This window comes from Nansenia antarctica (genome assembly GCF_963989245.1).
Source record: "Nansenia antarctica genome assembly, chromosome: 8".
NCBI lineage: Eukaryota > Metazoa > Chordata > Actinopteri > Argentiniformes > Microstomatidae > Nansenia > Nansenia antarctica.
In genome coordinates this window covers 38524687-38541014 of record NC_137678.1, presented here as the reverse complement: position 1 = coordinate 38541014, position 16328 = coordinate 38524687, and the positions used below count along the sequence as shown (strand labels likewise).

Here is a 16328-nt window from a genome sequence, read left to right as displayed (position 1 = left end):
CGCCCACTTTTAGGGTAGTGTAGTGAACCCGACCCATTGGCCACGAACGGAAAGTCAATGTTCTCTGGCAGTATGACTGCAGAATGGCTGAAGTCCACACAGAGGAAAACCAGACAGACCACACACTGGACATATCTATTTATAAAAGGAATTGAGTGATTGAGTCCATATTTTCCAGAGCTCTATGACTGTCACAGTTTCTTTAGGCTTAGTGAATTGTTTTCAAATCTAGGGAGATACATTCAAGTGTTATAGTTCGGTGAAATAAAAGTAGGCTACTAGGCTACTGATTATGGTCTGTTTATTGCACTTTCGTTTTGAGACAATGTAGGCCTACATAAAGGAAAACAAACAAATACAGTGCGCGTGCCAGAAATAAACCCTTCCAAATTGTTCAGTTCCGCTGATGGCGCAATAGGTTCCCCTAACTCCCCTAACTCAGTGGAACCTGGTGGTTGAACTTTGTTCATTCTCAACATGGCCGTGCTGTTGGACTGCATGGACTGCACTTATATAGCGCCGTTTTACAACGGCCTCTCATTCATCCATTCACACACCAATGGCAAGCTGCCATGCAAGCCCCGCTGGCCCGCTCACTGGGAGCAATTTTTGGGGTTCAGTGTCTTGCCCAAGGACACTTCGACATGTGGCCAGCCGGGGCTTGAACCGCTGATCTGCCAAAATTGTGATCATTAGACGGCGACTCTACCTGCGCCACAGCCAACCCAAAGATGTCATCTTTGTTGACAAAGATGCTGTCCGGCAGTCCATTTCTTTCCAGCGCATTGCTCTTGATATTCTAAATTGAGAGAGACGGTGGTAATAGAAATTGAGAATACAATTATCGACTCAATTGGTTCAATTTCCTAAGAGAGGAGGCCTAAACTAACATTTAACTTTAACACTCGGTAGCTGCGCGCGTGATTTTATTGGTATGATTTAGGCCTACTGAAATTCTAGAAAATTCTAGAAAAGTACTAACGGATTAAAAATGTGTCCGTGTTTTTTTACACAATGTGTTTTTTTTTAGGGGGGGGGGGTCAACCTACCAGAATACGCAGAATACGCAGTTAGTATTCTTGGAATAATCCCTACATGCATTGTAAGCAACTGAATAATTCAACATAACATAGCCTAATGTTTCATTCAGAGGAAATTCAGCAACATGATCACAACATTTCCTAGAAGTAATGAATGATGCATTTCAGCACATGGACAGCGCCGCAATTTGCGATGTGAGACGCAACCGCCTCTGATTCGCTGTCATCTCTCCCGTATGAAACCGGGTCACAATACAGGGCATGCTGGCATGAATATAAAAAGACTAGAGTAAACACACATCTGCCTTGAATTAAACAGGGACTTCGTTGTCGATGACCACATTCAGTTGGGTGTTGACAGAATGAAGATGTTGGCATTGGTCCTGGTTTGTGCGATTATTTGCCAATATGGAACCTTGGGGGCATCTTTGCAGGGATTTGGATCTTCCGAGTGGAAAGATATTCCAGGTAATTTATAGTTGTATTTGCCAACTATGAAATAATCAGTCAACGTCCTATTCATGCGGTTGGTTGTTTTACTGAGGCAAACTTTTGGCAAACTGGCATGAAGTAAGTTTTAGAAGTTCAGAGAGAGAATAGCCTATCTAATTTGAATCATAATCTATTTCGTATTTCGACTCTTTTTAGGGGTTGCACCTGCTAAGGCTGTGGAGGCGAAGAGAGAGGTCGTCGGTCCGACCTTACCGGGCGACGAAAATATTTGCTACCTTTTGAAAGAGAATGAAGACCAGCGACAGATCGTCTGCCAGAATCGGTTAACCCGGAGCAAATTCAACTTCAACCCATTTGGGCTTCGTTTTGGAAAGCGCGACAATAAACATCCATACAAAGTCGACCTTACAAGATCCAGGACACAATTGTTGCCTATTTTACTCTTCCTCAAGAGAACTGGAGTTAACTAAAGGGACAGGTTTTCGTTCTTCTCTGGTCTAAATGATTAATTATGATTAATGCAGCATTTAATGTGCTTATCTTCCATCTCTGTCATTGTCCAGTTATTGGAGCTTTTGAAATATATTAGTCAAATAAAGCTTTTGTACTTCTTGTCTCTTGTAAAGTCATCATTGTGCCTTGACAAAGCATTGTGGTATTTGTTAACCCTTTTGCACAAACCTAGTCATTTTCATCAATTGAACAAAGCCTATTGTTCAGTTTATTTTGTTTATAAAGTGAGTAGTGTACTGAGATTAATTTGAAGCCTCGCCGTTTACACCCGAGTCAGGTTATGTAGTAGCTTCCTCTTAACACAAGGAGGCGCTATAATGCAGTGCCAAATATACCTATACAGTGCTGCTTGAAAGTATGTGAACCCCTTGTGCAATTAAAGAATAATATTAAATTATTGTGCAATTAAAGAAGAATATTTTTGTTTGTACCATGAAATCTAGGCTATTTAATCCGAACCAGTATTTATTTTTTATCTGCCAAAAGACGTTTATATTTACCAATTCCATATGTTGGTTTAGAAGAAATCATGCATGTAGTAGAACAACTAAATTATAAAGAAATTAGTGCAGGTGCAAAAATAAGTAAACCCCAAGTTGCATTTGTTAAATCAAGTAGGTAAATAGAATCAAGCGGGTAAATAATTGGGTACCAAAATAAACCAACCAAAGGAGAGAGTTTTGACGAGCCTATGTTAAATAAAGATAAGAAACCTGGGGGGTATTCCTATTCCATCAACGTTGCTAAAGGAAAATCTAGGCTTATTTTTGATAAGTCTTGCGAGCTCCAGCATTTACAAACGGAGAGCATTTAACATGACAGTAACTCAGCCTAGATGTGAATGCCCTTCCAAAATATCCCCAAGAGCCACAAGAAAACTAATAAATCAGGTAATAGCCAACCCGAACATAACAACTAGAGATTTGCAGACCTGCTGCATCTCAGGTAACAGTCTATGCTTCAACAATAAGAAGAACACTGAATCGAAATGGAATTCATGGGAGGGTTGCTAGGACGAAGCCCGCCTGGACTACACGTATATGGATATTTTTCTAAACGCACATTTTTTTGGGGTACAATTGGGCCTCTCAACCATACGAACATGGCGTTCTCACTCACATAAACGGAGATTTCTCTAAACGGATAAAAAGTGAAGAAATAAAAAAATATCCGATAGGATCAGTGTGGTTATGTTAAACGGAGCTGGTGTTGATGCAATGACGTCAAGCGTCAAGCCGTTTACACATACGCATTGAAGTAAAATGGTTGTCAACAGCAACAACCACACAAAATAATCAAATTTTGCTTTCTTCTTGGTCGCCATAACTTTCTGTCTGTTTCGAGAGTTTGGTCTGTTTACGTTTTGAGTCACATTGTAACTTTGCCAGTGACCACTTGGACAAGCCTGAAGGTTTCTGGAAGTCCATTCTCTGGACAGGTGAATAAGAAATATGTTTGGCGAAAACCCAACACTGTCAACCACCAAAAAAAACATATCCCAACAGTCAAGCATGACGGTGGGAATGTCAAGATCTGGGGCTGCTTTTCCTCCTCTGGACCTGGGGCCAGTTGCATAAACATAGATTAAGCCTTAGACTAGTCTTATTTATCAGGTTAGACCAGTCTAATTAAGACTGTCTGTTGCATAAAAAATAAGACTGACTTATTTTGAGGTTAGAAAGTTAGTCACCTTCCCCCCTGGCTAAAGTTGATTTAAGAGCTGTGTTGCTATGGGAACGAGTCAGGGCTAGTAGCTAGCTAACACTGTAGCGCGGTAAACTACTTCACTGGTTAAAACTGCTAAGCAGTATGTTTTTCTCCACATTATATTCCTCCAATATACATACGTTTTCAGCAGAAGAAAAGGGAGTTGATCTCTCAGATCTTCCACTGCTAGGTGTAGCTGTTTTATTTTACCTAGAATGCATTGCGTGACAGGCTATCTATCTAAGTCAGTCTTACTTTAGCCACTCATAGGTGAGCTTTATGCAACAGGAACATTTTAGAGTGGACAACTCCACATCATTATGGGAACTAACAACTATCCAAAGCATTCAAGCAAATCTCCCAAAGAATGGCTCAGGAGAAAGAAGATTTGTGTTTTGGATTGGCCAAGTCAAAGTTCTGACTTAAATCCAATCGAGAAGCTGTTGCAGGACCTGAAACGGGCAATTCATACCAGAGACCCCTCAAACCTCACTCTGGTGGCTGAGTTCTGTAAGGAGGAGTGGGCAAAAATCCCTCAAAACAGATGTCAGAGACTGAATAGCGGCTATATGAGACGTTTACTCCACGCTATCGCTGCTAATGGAGGCGCCACAAGCTATTGACTGAAGAGGTGCATGTTTGCACACATGAAATCAGAGTTTTTGTTAAATAAACACGGAAAATAATTATTATTTATAATAAAAATAAAAAAATTTGTATACTTTTGTATGTTGTACATTTTGTACGTTGTTTGGAATGTCTATCATTTTAAATTCATTTTAATATTTGATCTAAAAATAATGACCATCCCTGTAGGGTTCACAAACTGTCATGCAGCCTGTATATACCGTAACCCATGGACAACCCACAGAAATCATGATACGTAGGCTTCATAAGGTTCAAATATTTATTATCTTCCTCATCGGTGTTGTCAACACAACTTACAACACGAGTGACAGGTACAGTAAAAACTCAAGCAGGACGTTTTAGTTCCTCTTCTGCCATCTCCCTTTCACAGTTAAGAAACAGAGGGATTGAAAATCTCCTTCTCACCATTAACAATAACTAAAACTGGAGTAGTTTCTGTGAATCTCTACAAGGAGTGAAATGTGCAGCGCTTTAAGTGCAAATGAATGAGAGGAGAAACCCACACTCTGTTTTTGTTTTTGATCGTAGCACAATAGTTTCAACACATGAATCTAACAAAGGTACATATTTAGTTCTAGATCGTAATACCAGAATGTAACACAACACAAGACAGCAACCTCATCCAACAGCTGGGTGGAGGGGTGGAGGGAAGGATGGAGGTTTGGAAGCAAAAAAGAGGAGTGTCTCAGTTTTCGGGAAAAGAAGGAAGTTCAGAAGGGAGTGTTCAGAAGAGGGAGAGAGAGAAAAGAAAACGGTGTGGAGTGTGGAGATGTAGATTCGGGGGGGAGGAGGGAAGAGAGTGAGTGTTTGAGGGAGAGAGGTGGTGAGAGAGAGAGAGAGAGAGAGAGAGAGAGAGAGAGAGAGAGAGAGAGAGAGAGAGAGAGAGAGAGAGAGAGAGAGAGAGAGAGAGAGAGTGAGTGGTGTGTTGGGAGTGTGTGACGCCCGTCTGTGGTTGGCTGGTTTTGTTTTGTTTACACGTCCTTCAGATCCTTCTGGATGCCCCAGAGTGTGTCTGCGCTCTTCTTCAGCTGACCCACCTCGTCATCGTTCAGGGTCATGTTGATCACGCTGCTGACGCCGCTGCTGTTGAGGACGCAGGGCAGACTCAGGAACACCTCCTGGTCGATGCCGTACATGCCCTGTCGATAAAAAAAATAAAAACAAAACAAAAAAACAACACAGACACAGTTAGTCACATTACATTTACATTTACATTTTTGGCATTTAGCAGACGCCTTATTCCAAAGTGACTTACAATCAATACATTTGAATACTAAGCATGTGAATCAGCAGTCCACCATTCGTTGCAGGAAGAGTACTCTAGCTCGGGCCCGGGGCCACTGATAGAAGGAAAAACCTTTTTTTTTTATTACTGGAGAAACTGAGAAACAGTACAAGGGGGGCAATAGAAGTTCTTAGGGACACAGTAGAGGGGAAAGCGGGTGTCTTTAGGAGACGTAGTGGTGAGGGTCAGAAGATGTCTCAGGAGGATTGTCCAACAGCTGGGATTACAACCAATCCCCATTCCCCTCCCCTGGTTCAGTTCAGCAAATGGTAAATGGACTGCACTTACGTGTATATAGCACCTTTTTTGCTGCTCCAAAGTGCTTTACAACGGCCTCTCATTCACCCATTCACACACACATTCACACACCAATGGCGGAAAGCTGCCATGCAAGGCGCCGGCCCACTCACTGGGAGCAATTTTGGGGTTCAGTGTCTTGCCCAAGGACACTTCGACATGTGGCCAGCCGGGGCTCGAACCGCTGATCTGCCAACCTTGTGATCATTAGACGGCGACTCTACCTCCTGCACCACAGCCGCCCCGCCCAGCAGGCACAAGCAGGAGAAACCGCTGTGCAACGGGGGCCCACATAATGTGTTTCAGCGGTTTACTGTTTACTGTGGCTACATTTCACACTTATGTTTGACTGTGGGTGTGTGGGTGCATGTGTGCCTGAAGGAGTTTATGTGTGTGTGTGTGTGTGTGTGTGTGTGTGTGTGTGTCTCCCTCTTACCTTCACCATGGTGGAGACGGGGTGGATCCTTTTCATGTTCTTAACGATGCTCTCAGTCAGGTCGGCCACACTCAGACCGATGGCCCAGTTGGTGTAGCCCTTCAGCTTGATCACCTCATAGGCACTGAAAGACACCACACACACACACACACGCACACACGCACACGCACACACACACACACACACACACACACACACACACACACACACACACACGCACACACACACGCACATCAGTGCAATGGAGGGCAAAATAATCCTCTAGGTCCATCCCCTACACTTCTTGTAGACATGAAAACACTTCTTGTAGACATGAAAACACAGAAGTGGTGTGAGAGCGATAGTGTTGGATGTGGGGGCTAGTTAACTAGTTACCTGTCCACAACGGCCTTGTGAGTCTCCTTCCAGCCCTCCTTGTCTCCGTCTGCGCCCATCGCAGGGTTCAGCTTCTGCAGGTTGACTCCAGCCACGTTGGCACCGCTCCACACAGGCACTAACACACACACACACACACACACACACACACACACACACACACACACATCAAACAAGTATATACATAATCTACTCTCCTCTCTCTCACACAGCAATATTACATAAGGGGCTAAACAAATACAAAGGACTATACAAATCCATGTGCAAATCCACCTGTGGGAGATTTAGATTTCCAGCGGAACTTGAACAGGCATGTCAATGTACATGTCAATGTAGTGGAGCGCGCTTACATTGGCTTACTTTGACAGTGTGTGTCAGATAGTGTGTTCATGTGTGAGCTGTGTGAGTCTAACATATGCCAGTCACCACTTGAAAATGTAATAATATGCAATCGCTCTCGCCCTCTCTCTCCCCATCTCATGCCCACCCCTCCCCTCCCTCCCTCACAGGGTTCCTACAAGTTTCAACCAGTCAAATTTAAGACCTTTTTAGACCCCTTTTTTTTTACCTCTTTGAATATAATTTTAGACCTATCACGACACCATATGGTAGCTTTTTGTCATCCTCGAGGTGATGAAATTAGGGATTTCACCGCCATACAGACAAAAAAGTCTGAAGGATAATTAATATAAAATAAAATAAAACTTTTTATTTTTATTTTTATTATTATTTAAATATATTATTTCTGCGTAAATAGATGTGGTCGGACTGATTTCCTTGCAGGACAAGCTAATCTCATTTTTAATACCTAGCACCTCATTTTTTTAGACCTAGTAGCTGAAATGTAGGACCTTTTTAGGCCTTATAAATCACATTGCTGGATTTTAGACTTAAAGGCTTTTTAAGACCAGGGCGGGAACCCTGCCTCATCTGTCTCTCTCTTTCCCACTACCCACCGCTGGTGTCTCCGTGCTCTCCCAGGATCCAGCCGTTGAAGCTGGAGGAGTGGATGCCCAGGCGCTCCGCCATCATGAAACGGAAGCGGGCGGAGTCCAGGTTGGTGCCGCTGCCAATCACACGGTGCTTGGGCAGACCGCTCAACTTCCAGGTCACGTAGGTCAGCACGTCCACTAGGGGAAACAGAGAGGTGTGAGGGTGAGTGTGTGTGTGAGAGAGTGAGGGTGTGTGTGTCTAGTTTGGGGGTTGGCCAACACCATACGGGAGTAGTTGGGCTGTTGGTGTGTGTGTGTGTGTGTGTGTGCGTTAACATACCTCGGTACCTCGGTTGGACACCATAATGAGGGTGCAGTTGGGGCTGTTGGTGTGTGTTTGTGTGTGTTAACATTCCTGGGTTGGACACCACGATGAGGGTGCATTTAGGGCTGTGTGTGTGTGTGTGTGTGTTAACACACCTGGGTTGGACACCACGATGAGGGTGCAGTTGGGGCTGTATTTGATGATCTGAGGGATGATCATCTTGAAGACGTTGACGTTGCGCTGCACCAGGTTCAGCCTGCTCTCTCCCTCCTGCTGCCTCACGCCGGCCGTCACCACGACGATACGAGAGTTGGCCGTCACAGCGTAGTCTGACAGAGGGAGACAGGAGGGAGCTGAGTTACACTGGGTCCATTTAATATATATGTGTGTATGTACAGTATGTACTCTATGTATGTGACGTGTGTGTGTGTGTGTGTGTTTAATACTGAATCTCACCCCTGAATTCTCCACTTTGGGACACATAAATATATTCAATGTATACACAAAAATAAATTCTTTACTTTTGTGTATACATTTAATAGATTTATGTGTCCCCAAGGGGAGAATTCAGGAGTGAGATTCAGTATCAAAGACACACCATTCCCCAACATAATTAGCTAGCAGCCATAATAATTCATGATTGATAACTACATGTGTAGCCAATTCCTGTGTTCAAGTGTTCATACATCGTCTGTATGGATTCAAAATAATAGTTTTATTGATTAATGTGCCACAAAAAAACAAAAAAAGTTTCAAATGACTGACAACTTGCAAGAGCAACTGCACTACATGTAGGGCTACATTTCGTCAGGGACAAAAAGAGCCGCCATTTGGCCATTTTGGCTCTTGGCCACCCAGTGGGCGACAGCTGAAGGGGGATTCTCTTACCTTTGTCGGCGACTATCTTGGAGGTCTTGAGGAAGAGGCTGCCATGCTGCAGGTCCATCATCTCTCCCTTCAGCCTGTCCTCCATCACATCCACCAGAGCCAGCTCATCAGCCAACTCCTACAAAGGAGGGAGGGAGGTAGAGGGGAGGGGGTGGGGGGATGAAAGAGGGGGATGAGAGGCCAGAGGAGGGCAGGTTGGGGGGGGGGGCACGATGGAGGACCAGGAGGAGGGGGAAGCGAAGGTGGAGAAGAGCAGGGTGGAGATGAGGGGATACTGTAATGTTGTAGTAATCAGGGTCAGGGTCATTTCCATTTCGATTCAGTCAATTCAGGAAGTGAGCTGAAATTCGCCAATTCCAATTCTAAATCGTCCATATCGAAAAGCATCAAGGAAATTAGGAATTGGAATTTCGGTTTACTTCCTGAATTGCAATCGACTGATACAGAGCTGTTATGTGGTGACGCAATAAGCCACTTACCCTGAGGAGGATGCTGATAGCACAGGCCATGCCCACCTGGCCCACGCCCACCACCGTCACCTTGTTCCTGGGCAGCTCAACGGGGCCGCTGGCCAGAGGGGTGATCAGCTTCTCCATGACGGACGACATGACCCACGCTGCACAGAGGGAGGGCAGGGGGAGAGAGAGGAGGGCAGGGGGAGAGAGAGGGAGGGCAGGGGGAGAGAGAGGGAGGGCAGGGGGAGAGAGAGGGGGGCAGGGGGAGAGAGAGGGAGGGCAGGGGGAGAGAGAGGGAGGGCAGGGGGAGAGAGAGACAAGGGAGAGGGATTAATTTAACATTCATGTTAATGTTTGCTATCCACATTATCGAGAATAAACTATTTTAAGAGACACTTTGTCCAAAACCACAAGAGGGGGGATGGACTCATACCACGCACGCACGCACACACACACACACACACACACACACACACACACTAGGCAGCTCATCCTTAAGCCAAATTAACAGCGAAACAAGAATGTGTCTAATTGATTAAGTCAACACTGCCGGTGATGTGACAAACCATAGTATCTGAATGATTGGTTCCAACAGGTCAATCAACTGAATTATGAACGGTTCCAACAGGTCAATCACACCCTTATCAAGTCAACAAGTTGTTTTGGCACATTAGTAAATCATTAGCACCTGTAAAGTAGGTCAAAGCCGACCTCGACCTTCTCCCCCATGGCAATTCAAGGCACTGTTTAAGACTTACGTTTGATATCACACGTGATTAAATACTGGCATAAAGTCCAAAGTACCAACGTTACACCTGGGAGCCACACACACACCTCTCTAACCTCAACAAGTAATCATCATTTAATAATTTACCAGACGCTTTTAATCCAAAGCGATTTACAATTAGACATTACAGGGACAGTCTCCCTGGAGTAGGCTAATTAAGTGCCTTACTCAAGGGCACACTAGTGGTGGTGTTCCCAGGTGGGATTCAAACTCATGACCTTCCGATCACCAGTCCAACTCACTATCCCCTCGACCACCACTACCCCTACAAGTCCATACCCCGTACGAGTCGAACGCTAACACGCAGCACTCAAACACACAACACCAGCTGCTCAGATCAGATAGAAAACAACAGGACAACCCCAGCAGGCGGCCCACACAGCCCTGCTTCCTACGGACTTCAAACACTTACAAGACGACCGCCGGATCGTCGGGACCAAAAGCTTGGACATCCTTAAAGCCATCCCTGCCCAGTCACTCCCAGAGACCAGGGAACACACAGAACTAAACACCCAGAACCTGAAACTTCATATTTAATATGATCACACCAAGGTCATATTATAATCATAGATAATATGATTATCATTTTATAGGCATTTCGTCATGTTCCGACATGGCGTATCTGCCGTGACAACACCAGGGACACTTCAGAGGAAGAGAAGAAAGACAATCACATTGACCTGACATTAGAGAAGATGCCTGGTTTATCTGAAGAACAAACAGGTTAGTGCTTAGTCTGCCGAGCCAGATACAGGCACCACCAAGTGATTACAACATTAGGCCAGGATAGGACAGAGCTAAGTTACGCTGGACAGGACAGGGCTTTATGGGTCAATGCCAACCAGCCAGACAGCAGTCATACATCTTCAGTCCCAGACTGGTCACTCTGCCCCCCCCCCCCCACACACACACACACTTTCTCTCTAGTGCCCTCTAATCCAACCTCTTGCCCCATGTTTAGTCCCTGAGTGGTAATTATAATCCGACCAATGCACTGCCCCCTCCATCTGCTGCTGTTGAAGCTGACGCATACACACCCATACACAAGCGTGTGGCCTACAACTATGTAGGGCACACAGACACGCACACAAAGGCAATAAGGCATTCCTGCACTTGGTAGGCTATTATGCTCTCGATAGAGTGCAAGAATGCATTTGGGAACACAGCCAGAGAGTGCTTCTCTGTTTATATAGGCTAGGCCTAACCCCAAATATCAATTTCGGTTTCATTAACAGCTGTTTTATATCCTTCATTATCGGTCCAACAATAACTGAATACATACAGACTAGGCCTCAATTGTTTTGTACTGGGCTACAAGAGAGTTTATGATAGTACAATTCCATTCTTACTGACAAGTCCTGCTCTTCGCAATAACACAAGAGTGGATCTGCAGTATCATGGACAATGGAACTGCCGATTGAAGTCAATTTTGAACATATTTGAGGGATTTCCATTACATACCAAAGATACTTTTGGGAACAAATGTTAGGCTACAATCTTCAAACACTTGAGTGCTCTATGGCAATTCTGACAGACAGTTGAAGGCCTTGGCAACATTTCCTTGGGCAGCTGCCAAGAATGGTTGAATGCACTACGGACAAAACCTTCTTTTTGCAGACATCTATCTGTGCCTGTGGTTTAGATAATGTAATTGAAATAAATGCGGACCTATGGTTTATTGAAATGATAGAGGATATAACATTTTTGAAGACCCCCCTCAAACACAAATAATCTCCACATTAATCCCCAGATTGAGGCATGCTGCATAATGTTCATGAGTTACTATATTAGCAAGGAAATTGTAGGCCTATATGCTGTATCTGGCTGTGCAACACATTGCATGCTGTCATTATGATACAAAGAAAAGAAAACCCCAAAATAATAGACCATAATTTGTTCAAAGTCTGACAACGTGACAATGTGTTGTTTGCCAAAACCATCTGTCAGCCTGGCATAGTTCTGTATAGACCCAGAAACAGACCTATCCACAAATGAACGGACAATGGCCCTATCTAACCTCTCCTAAGGTCACACCACCTATTCACAGAGGAATGTGTGAGGATAGCCTCTCCATGGCCCCACAGTATGTCGAAAGTACCAGTACATTTACATTTACATTTACATTTACCCTAGTAAATAACCACATGATGTGCCTACATGCCTTCATCTACGTGAGGCAAGGATGGCAACTAAGTATAAACCTTCTAACATATGACAATTTCGAATTCCATGTACTTGATCATCATCGTTTTATGTGTTGACTTATTTGAATGCTTTTTAATTGAATTAAATTATGCAATAATAATAAGTCCTTCTATTGTCCTTGATTCAACTAGACGCACTCAGCTGCCGCTAGTCGCCTCCAAACATTGTAGTCTAGCATCTTTATCGGGCTTATCCTTTTGTTTTTGTCTGACAAATTGAATAAATCCTCTATGGACGATGTGCAAGGAGTCATTCTAACTCCCTGGCCGTCTGGAGACTAGAAAGTCTTTAACATCTCATGGTTATTTCTGCCAGAATGTCTCCGAGTCGCTCAAGTTCACGTTCAAGTTCACTTTCAACAAGGGAAGATGGCCGTTTCCTGAAACCACGAAAAATGTATTTCTAATAAAACATTACACATGTAATCCGTAGAGTTAACGACTAACTAAGTGACTAACGATGTTCTGCTATGATCTAGGATGACTCAAGCCGAGGACTATACTGTCTCACACAATTATCAGCAAACGTTACATAACCTGCTATCGGCGATGGAAATACATGTATAGCCTACTTCTGTCTAGGAATAAAGTCGATCTACTGCAGATGTGCTCATCCACTGACACTAACTCATTGGTAATCAAAAACCCGAAGCAATTTGCGTTCTTCCACGAAATGAGAGGCAACTACAGAATATCAAACATGGTTCCCCTCCCGGGCGTGCATTTTGTCTGTGTGCATCTTTTGTGAAATGATGAGCTTCGAGTCACATGACGACCGATACAAATAATTCAAGCTAAAAAAAGCTTCAGTACATACATTTTTGCAGCGATTTCAATGCTATAAAATCCCTTTTGTCCAAAGAGGCAGGTGATGGTGGAGTGTCGAGTCTAGCAGTGAAAGCGGCGTAATGTGCGGAATTGAACCGGTTCCGATAGAGGAGGAAGAGGAGGAGGAGCAGGAGGAGGAGGAGGAGGAGGATGGGTTGCCGATGAGCAGCTCCAAGCACATGTGAGCATTGCAGAGGACGTCTATGGAGCTATTTTAGTGCCAATCAGAAATTGAATTGTATTTGACAGATCTGAATTGTATTTGACAGATTGAATTGAATCTGAGCACAAACTGAATTGTATTCGACAGATTGAATTGTATTCAATTCAGTTTTCATTATTTTCATTCAGTTTTCAAATTCAGTTTCTCTAAATACAATTCGGTTTTTCTCAAAATACAATTCAGTTCTCTAAATACAATTCAGTTTTACTCAAAATACAATTCAGTTCTCAAAATACAATTCAGTTTTTGAGGCACTCATCCGGGGACTCTGGGCTAGGTAGAATAATAGAGCACCGATTCTAACTCCCATTCCTCCCATCCGACGTCGTTATATGGAGAAAAGTAATGAAATAGGCAATGTGTGTCCTTTCAGTCTGCCTGAGGTGTTGTAGGGGGGTATTTAGTATAACAGGCTAATGGGTTTATTGTGAGTTTACTTTGATTGTTTGTTTATTGCCTTGATCACCGTATTGAGAAGTCATATTGATTGATTGATTGATTGAAAACTTTATTAGAAGATTTGCAGAAGTAGGTACATGAAAGTACATATTACATACAAGGTCAACTAACAGGATAAAAACCCAAGAAAGCCACTGGCTTATTTCAATTGGGGTCCTTGATATGGTTATGGGGGGTGATATTGCAAGGTAATTCAAGCACCTGCGCATCTTGCATGGCGGTAGTGGGAGCGATTTTGTTGACCGCATTATACACATATTCTATAGGCTACGCATTGTTTGTTATTTTTCTGGTTTTGATCACTTATGGATTATTTTTGTATGTCGCCAAGTTTGATTGTTCTATTCAATAAATGATCTCGCTACAGGTGTCATATAACCCTAACCCATATCCTGTCATATAAAAGTACCTTATTGAATGAATCTCCAGGTAATGTATTTCTGACATCCATCACTTTTGCTGTCGTTAAGATCAGGGATCTCAAGTCTCACGCATTGGGCGTAAGACACACGCGGCGTGTGAGCGACTTGAGAGCCCTGAGTTAAGATACTTTATTTTTCTGTTTTGGTAGTCTGTCCAATGCGACACTTGCCCTCCTCCACCGGCCCTAGTTTTGGATCTAGCTTGCTGTTCATTATTTTCATGATAAATCGTAGCTAGCTAGCTATAACATCTTCATATACACCATACAGGCTACTGATTAACAGTAATCACCCTAACCCTACTTTGGCAAATGCCCATTGAACAGATTTATTCATTATCCTATCCTAAGAAAACGACTGTAACACTCTCATCTGGGGATTTACACGGCAAATCAAATGAAGAACTACACATCCCTGATGACAGGGAGATTACATAATATGTCATATTATGACTACTCTGAATAATCAACCCCTATTTCATCAATTTTCTCTATATAACGACGCCGATCATTGATCGGCAATGACACTATATAATAGTTTGCCTAACTGGCCATCGGATTTGGGCTCCTAATATGTAAAAAGTTTTCTTATTTTATCGGATTAAAGTAGCAAAGACCAGACATTCCCATTGACCGCCAGTCAAACTTCTACACTTCTATCACCCAAAAAGGGGCGTGGACGGGAGAGCAAAGTACCCGGATGCGTTGCTCTTATGAATTCGGATGGGAGGGATTAGAATCGGTGCTCTATTATTCTACCTAGCCCAGAGTCCCCGGATGAGTGCCTCTAAAACTGAACTCGTATTTTGAGAAAAACTGAATTGTATTTTGAGAACTGAATTGTATTTTGAGTAAAACTGAATTGTATTTAGAGAACTGAATTGTATTTTGAGAAAAACCGAATTGTATTTAGAGAAACTGAATTTGAAAACTGAATGAAAATAATGAAAACTGAATTGAATACAATTCAATCTGTCGAATACAATTCAGTTTGTGCTCAGATTCAATTCAATCTGTCAAATACAATTCAGATCTGTGAAATACAATTCAATTTGTGCTCATATTCAATTCAATCTGTCAAATACAATTCAATTTCTGCTGGCACTAAAATAGCTCCATAGACGTCTGACCAGCCTGGATCCGTGTGTATAACTCTTGTTGACAGAGGGTTTGCCACGTTCACTTGGCTACCTGGAATGTGTCCAAGTGAAAGTTCAAAGTACTCTATATTAGCAGGCTAGGGAGAGGGTTTGTTGAAGAGCTCTCCTCTGTGATAGTAAGCAAATATTATACACTCACCGCTCCCTATGGCTCATTGGTATTAACTTAATGGTACTATATGCTCTATCATTGGCTTCCTTAAACAGTTGCCAAGCATGTTTACACATGCCAATTGTCGATGCCCAGGAAATTTACTTTGTGTTGCCCCTATTATTTCGAAGGAAAGTTTGATCACATTGTTCCAGTCGCCTTCATCAGTGAAGGACAACAATACAATATATTTGTAGACAAACATAAACAAGACAACAACCCTATGTTAAGCATTTACAGGTATTTTTACATTTACCATCTCCCAGACATTTTATCTTGTCACCCTGACCACACAGAATTCCATGAAAAAGAGACCCCCACTCACAACATCCACTTTTTTAATAAAATAAAATAAAAAGATCCATATGATGAAAACCAGAACCATGACTAGACATTTCTGCACATGTGAAAATGATTACGAACAACAAGCTACTCTCTCTGCCTGGCTCCACCTCCACACAGACCTGGAACACAATTGTAGAATACACGCATTTCTGCTCTGTGTGCCATTGCCTGTGGACAGGTTCAAAAACCACACCTTTGTCTTTCATCCACAGTGTCATTCATCCACTGTGTGCAGGGGGCAAAGGTCAGGTGAGAGGATGAGATGAGATCATTCTAAGGCTCTGGAAGAGGGGTATTCATCCCCAACAGGTCCAACATAGATAGGAATGATGGTGTTAATGAACCCAGACTTTGTTTCAGAGTTTACATTTTATTTCTGTGCCCTTTGCTAATGTC

General features: G+C 43.1%; 2 protein-coding genes across 2 annotated transcripts; one reads left to right on the top strand and one right to left on the bottom strand.

Moving 5' to 3' along the window:
• Window positions 1–1402: 1402 nt before the first annotated feature.
• kiss2 (kisspeptin 2) lies at window positions 1403–1963 on the top strand (the record flags this gene model as incomplete). The annotated part of the gene is made up of 2 exons (XM_080538325.1): window positions 1403–1508; window positions 1689–1963. The coding sequence occupies 2 exons, from the start codon at window positions 1403–1405 to the stop codon at window positions 1961–1963; spliced, it is 381 nt and encodes a 126-aa protein (XP_080394451.1).
• A 3214-nt stretch (window positions 1964–5177) lies between these two features.
• On the bottom strand, window positions 5178–13256 carry ldhba (lactate dehydrogenase Ba). Its single transcript, XM_080537565.1, has 8 exons — window positions 13163–13256; window positions 9379–9515; window positions 8900–9017; window positions 8167–8340; window positions 7711–7884; window positions 6755–6872; window positions 6380–6503; window positions 5178–5500 (listed from the first exon to the last, which is right to left on the bottom strand). The coding sequence occupies exons 2-8, from the start codon at window positions 9505–9507 to the stop codon at window positions 5333–5335; spliced, it is 1005 nt and encodes a 334-aa protein (XP_080393691.1). The 5' UTR covers window positions 9508–9515; window positions 13163–13256; the 3' UTR covers window positions 5178–5332.
• Window positions 13257–16328: the final 3072 nt, after the last annotated feature.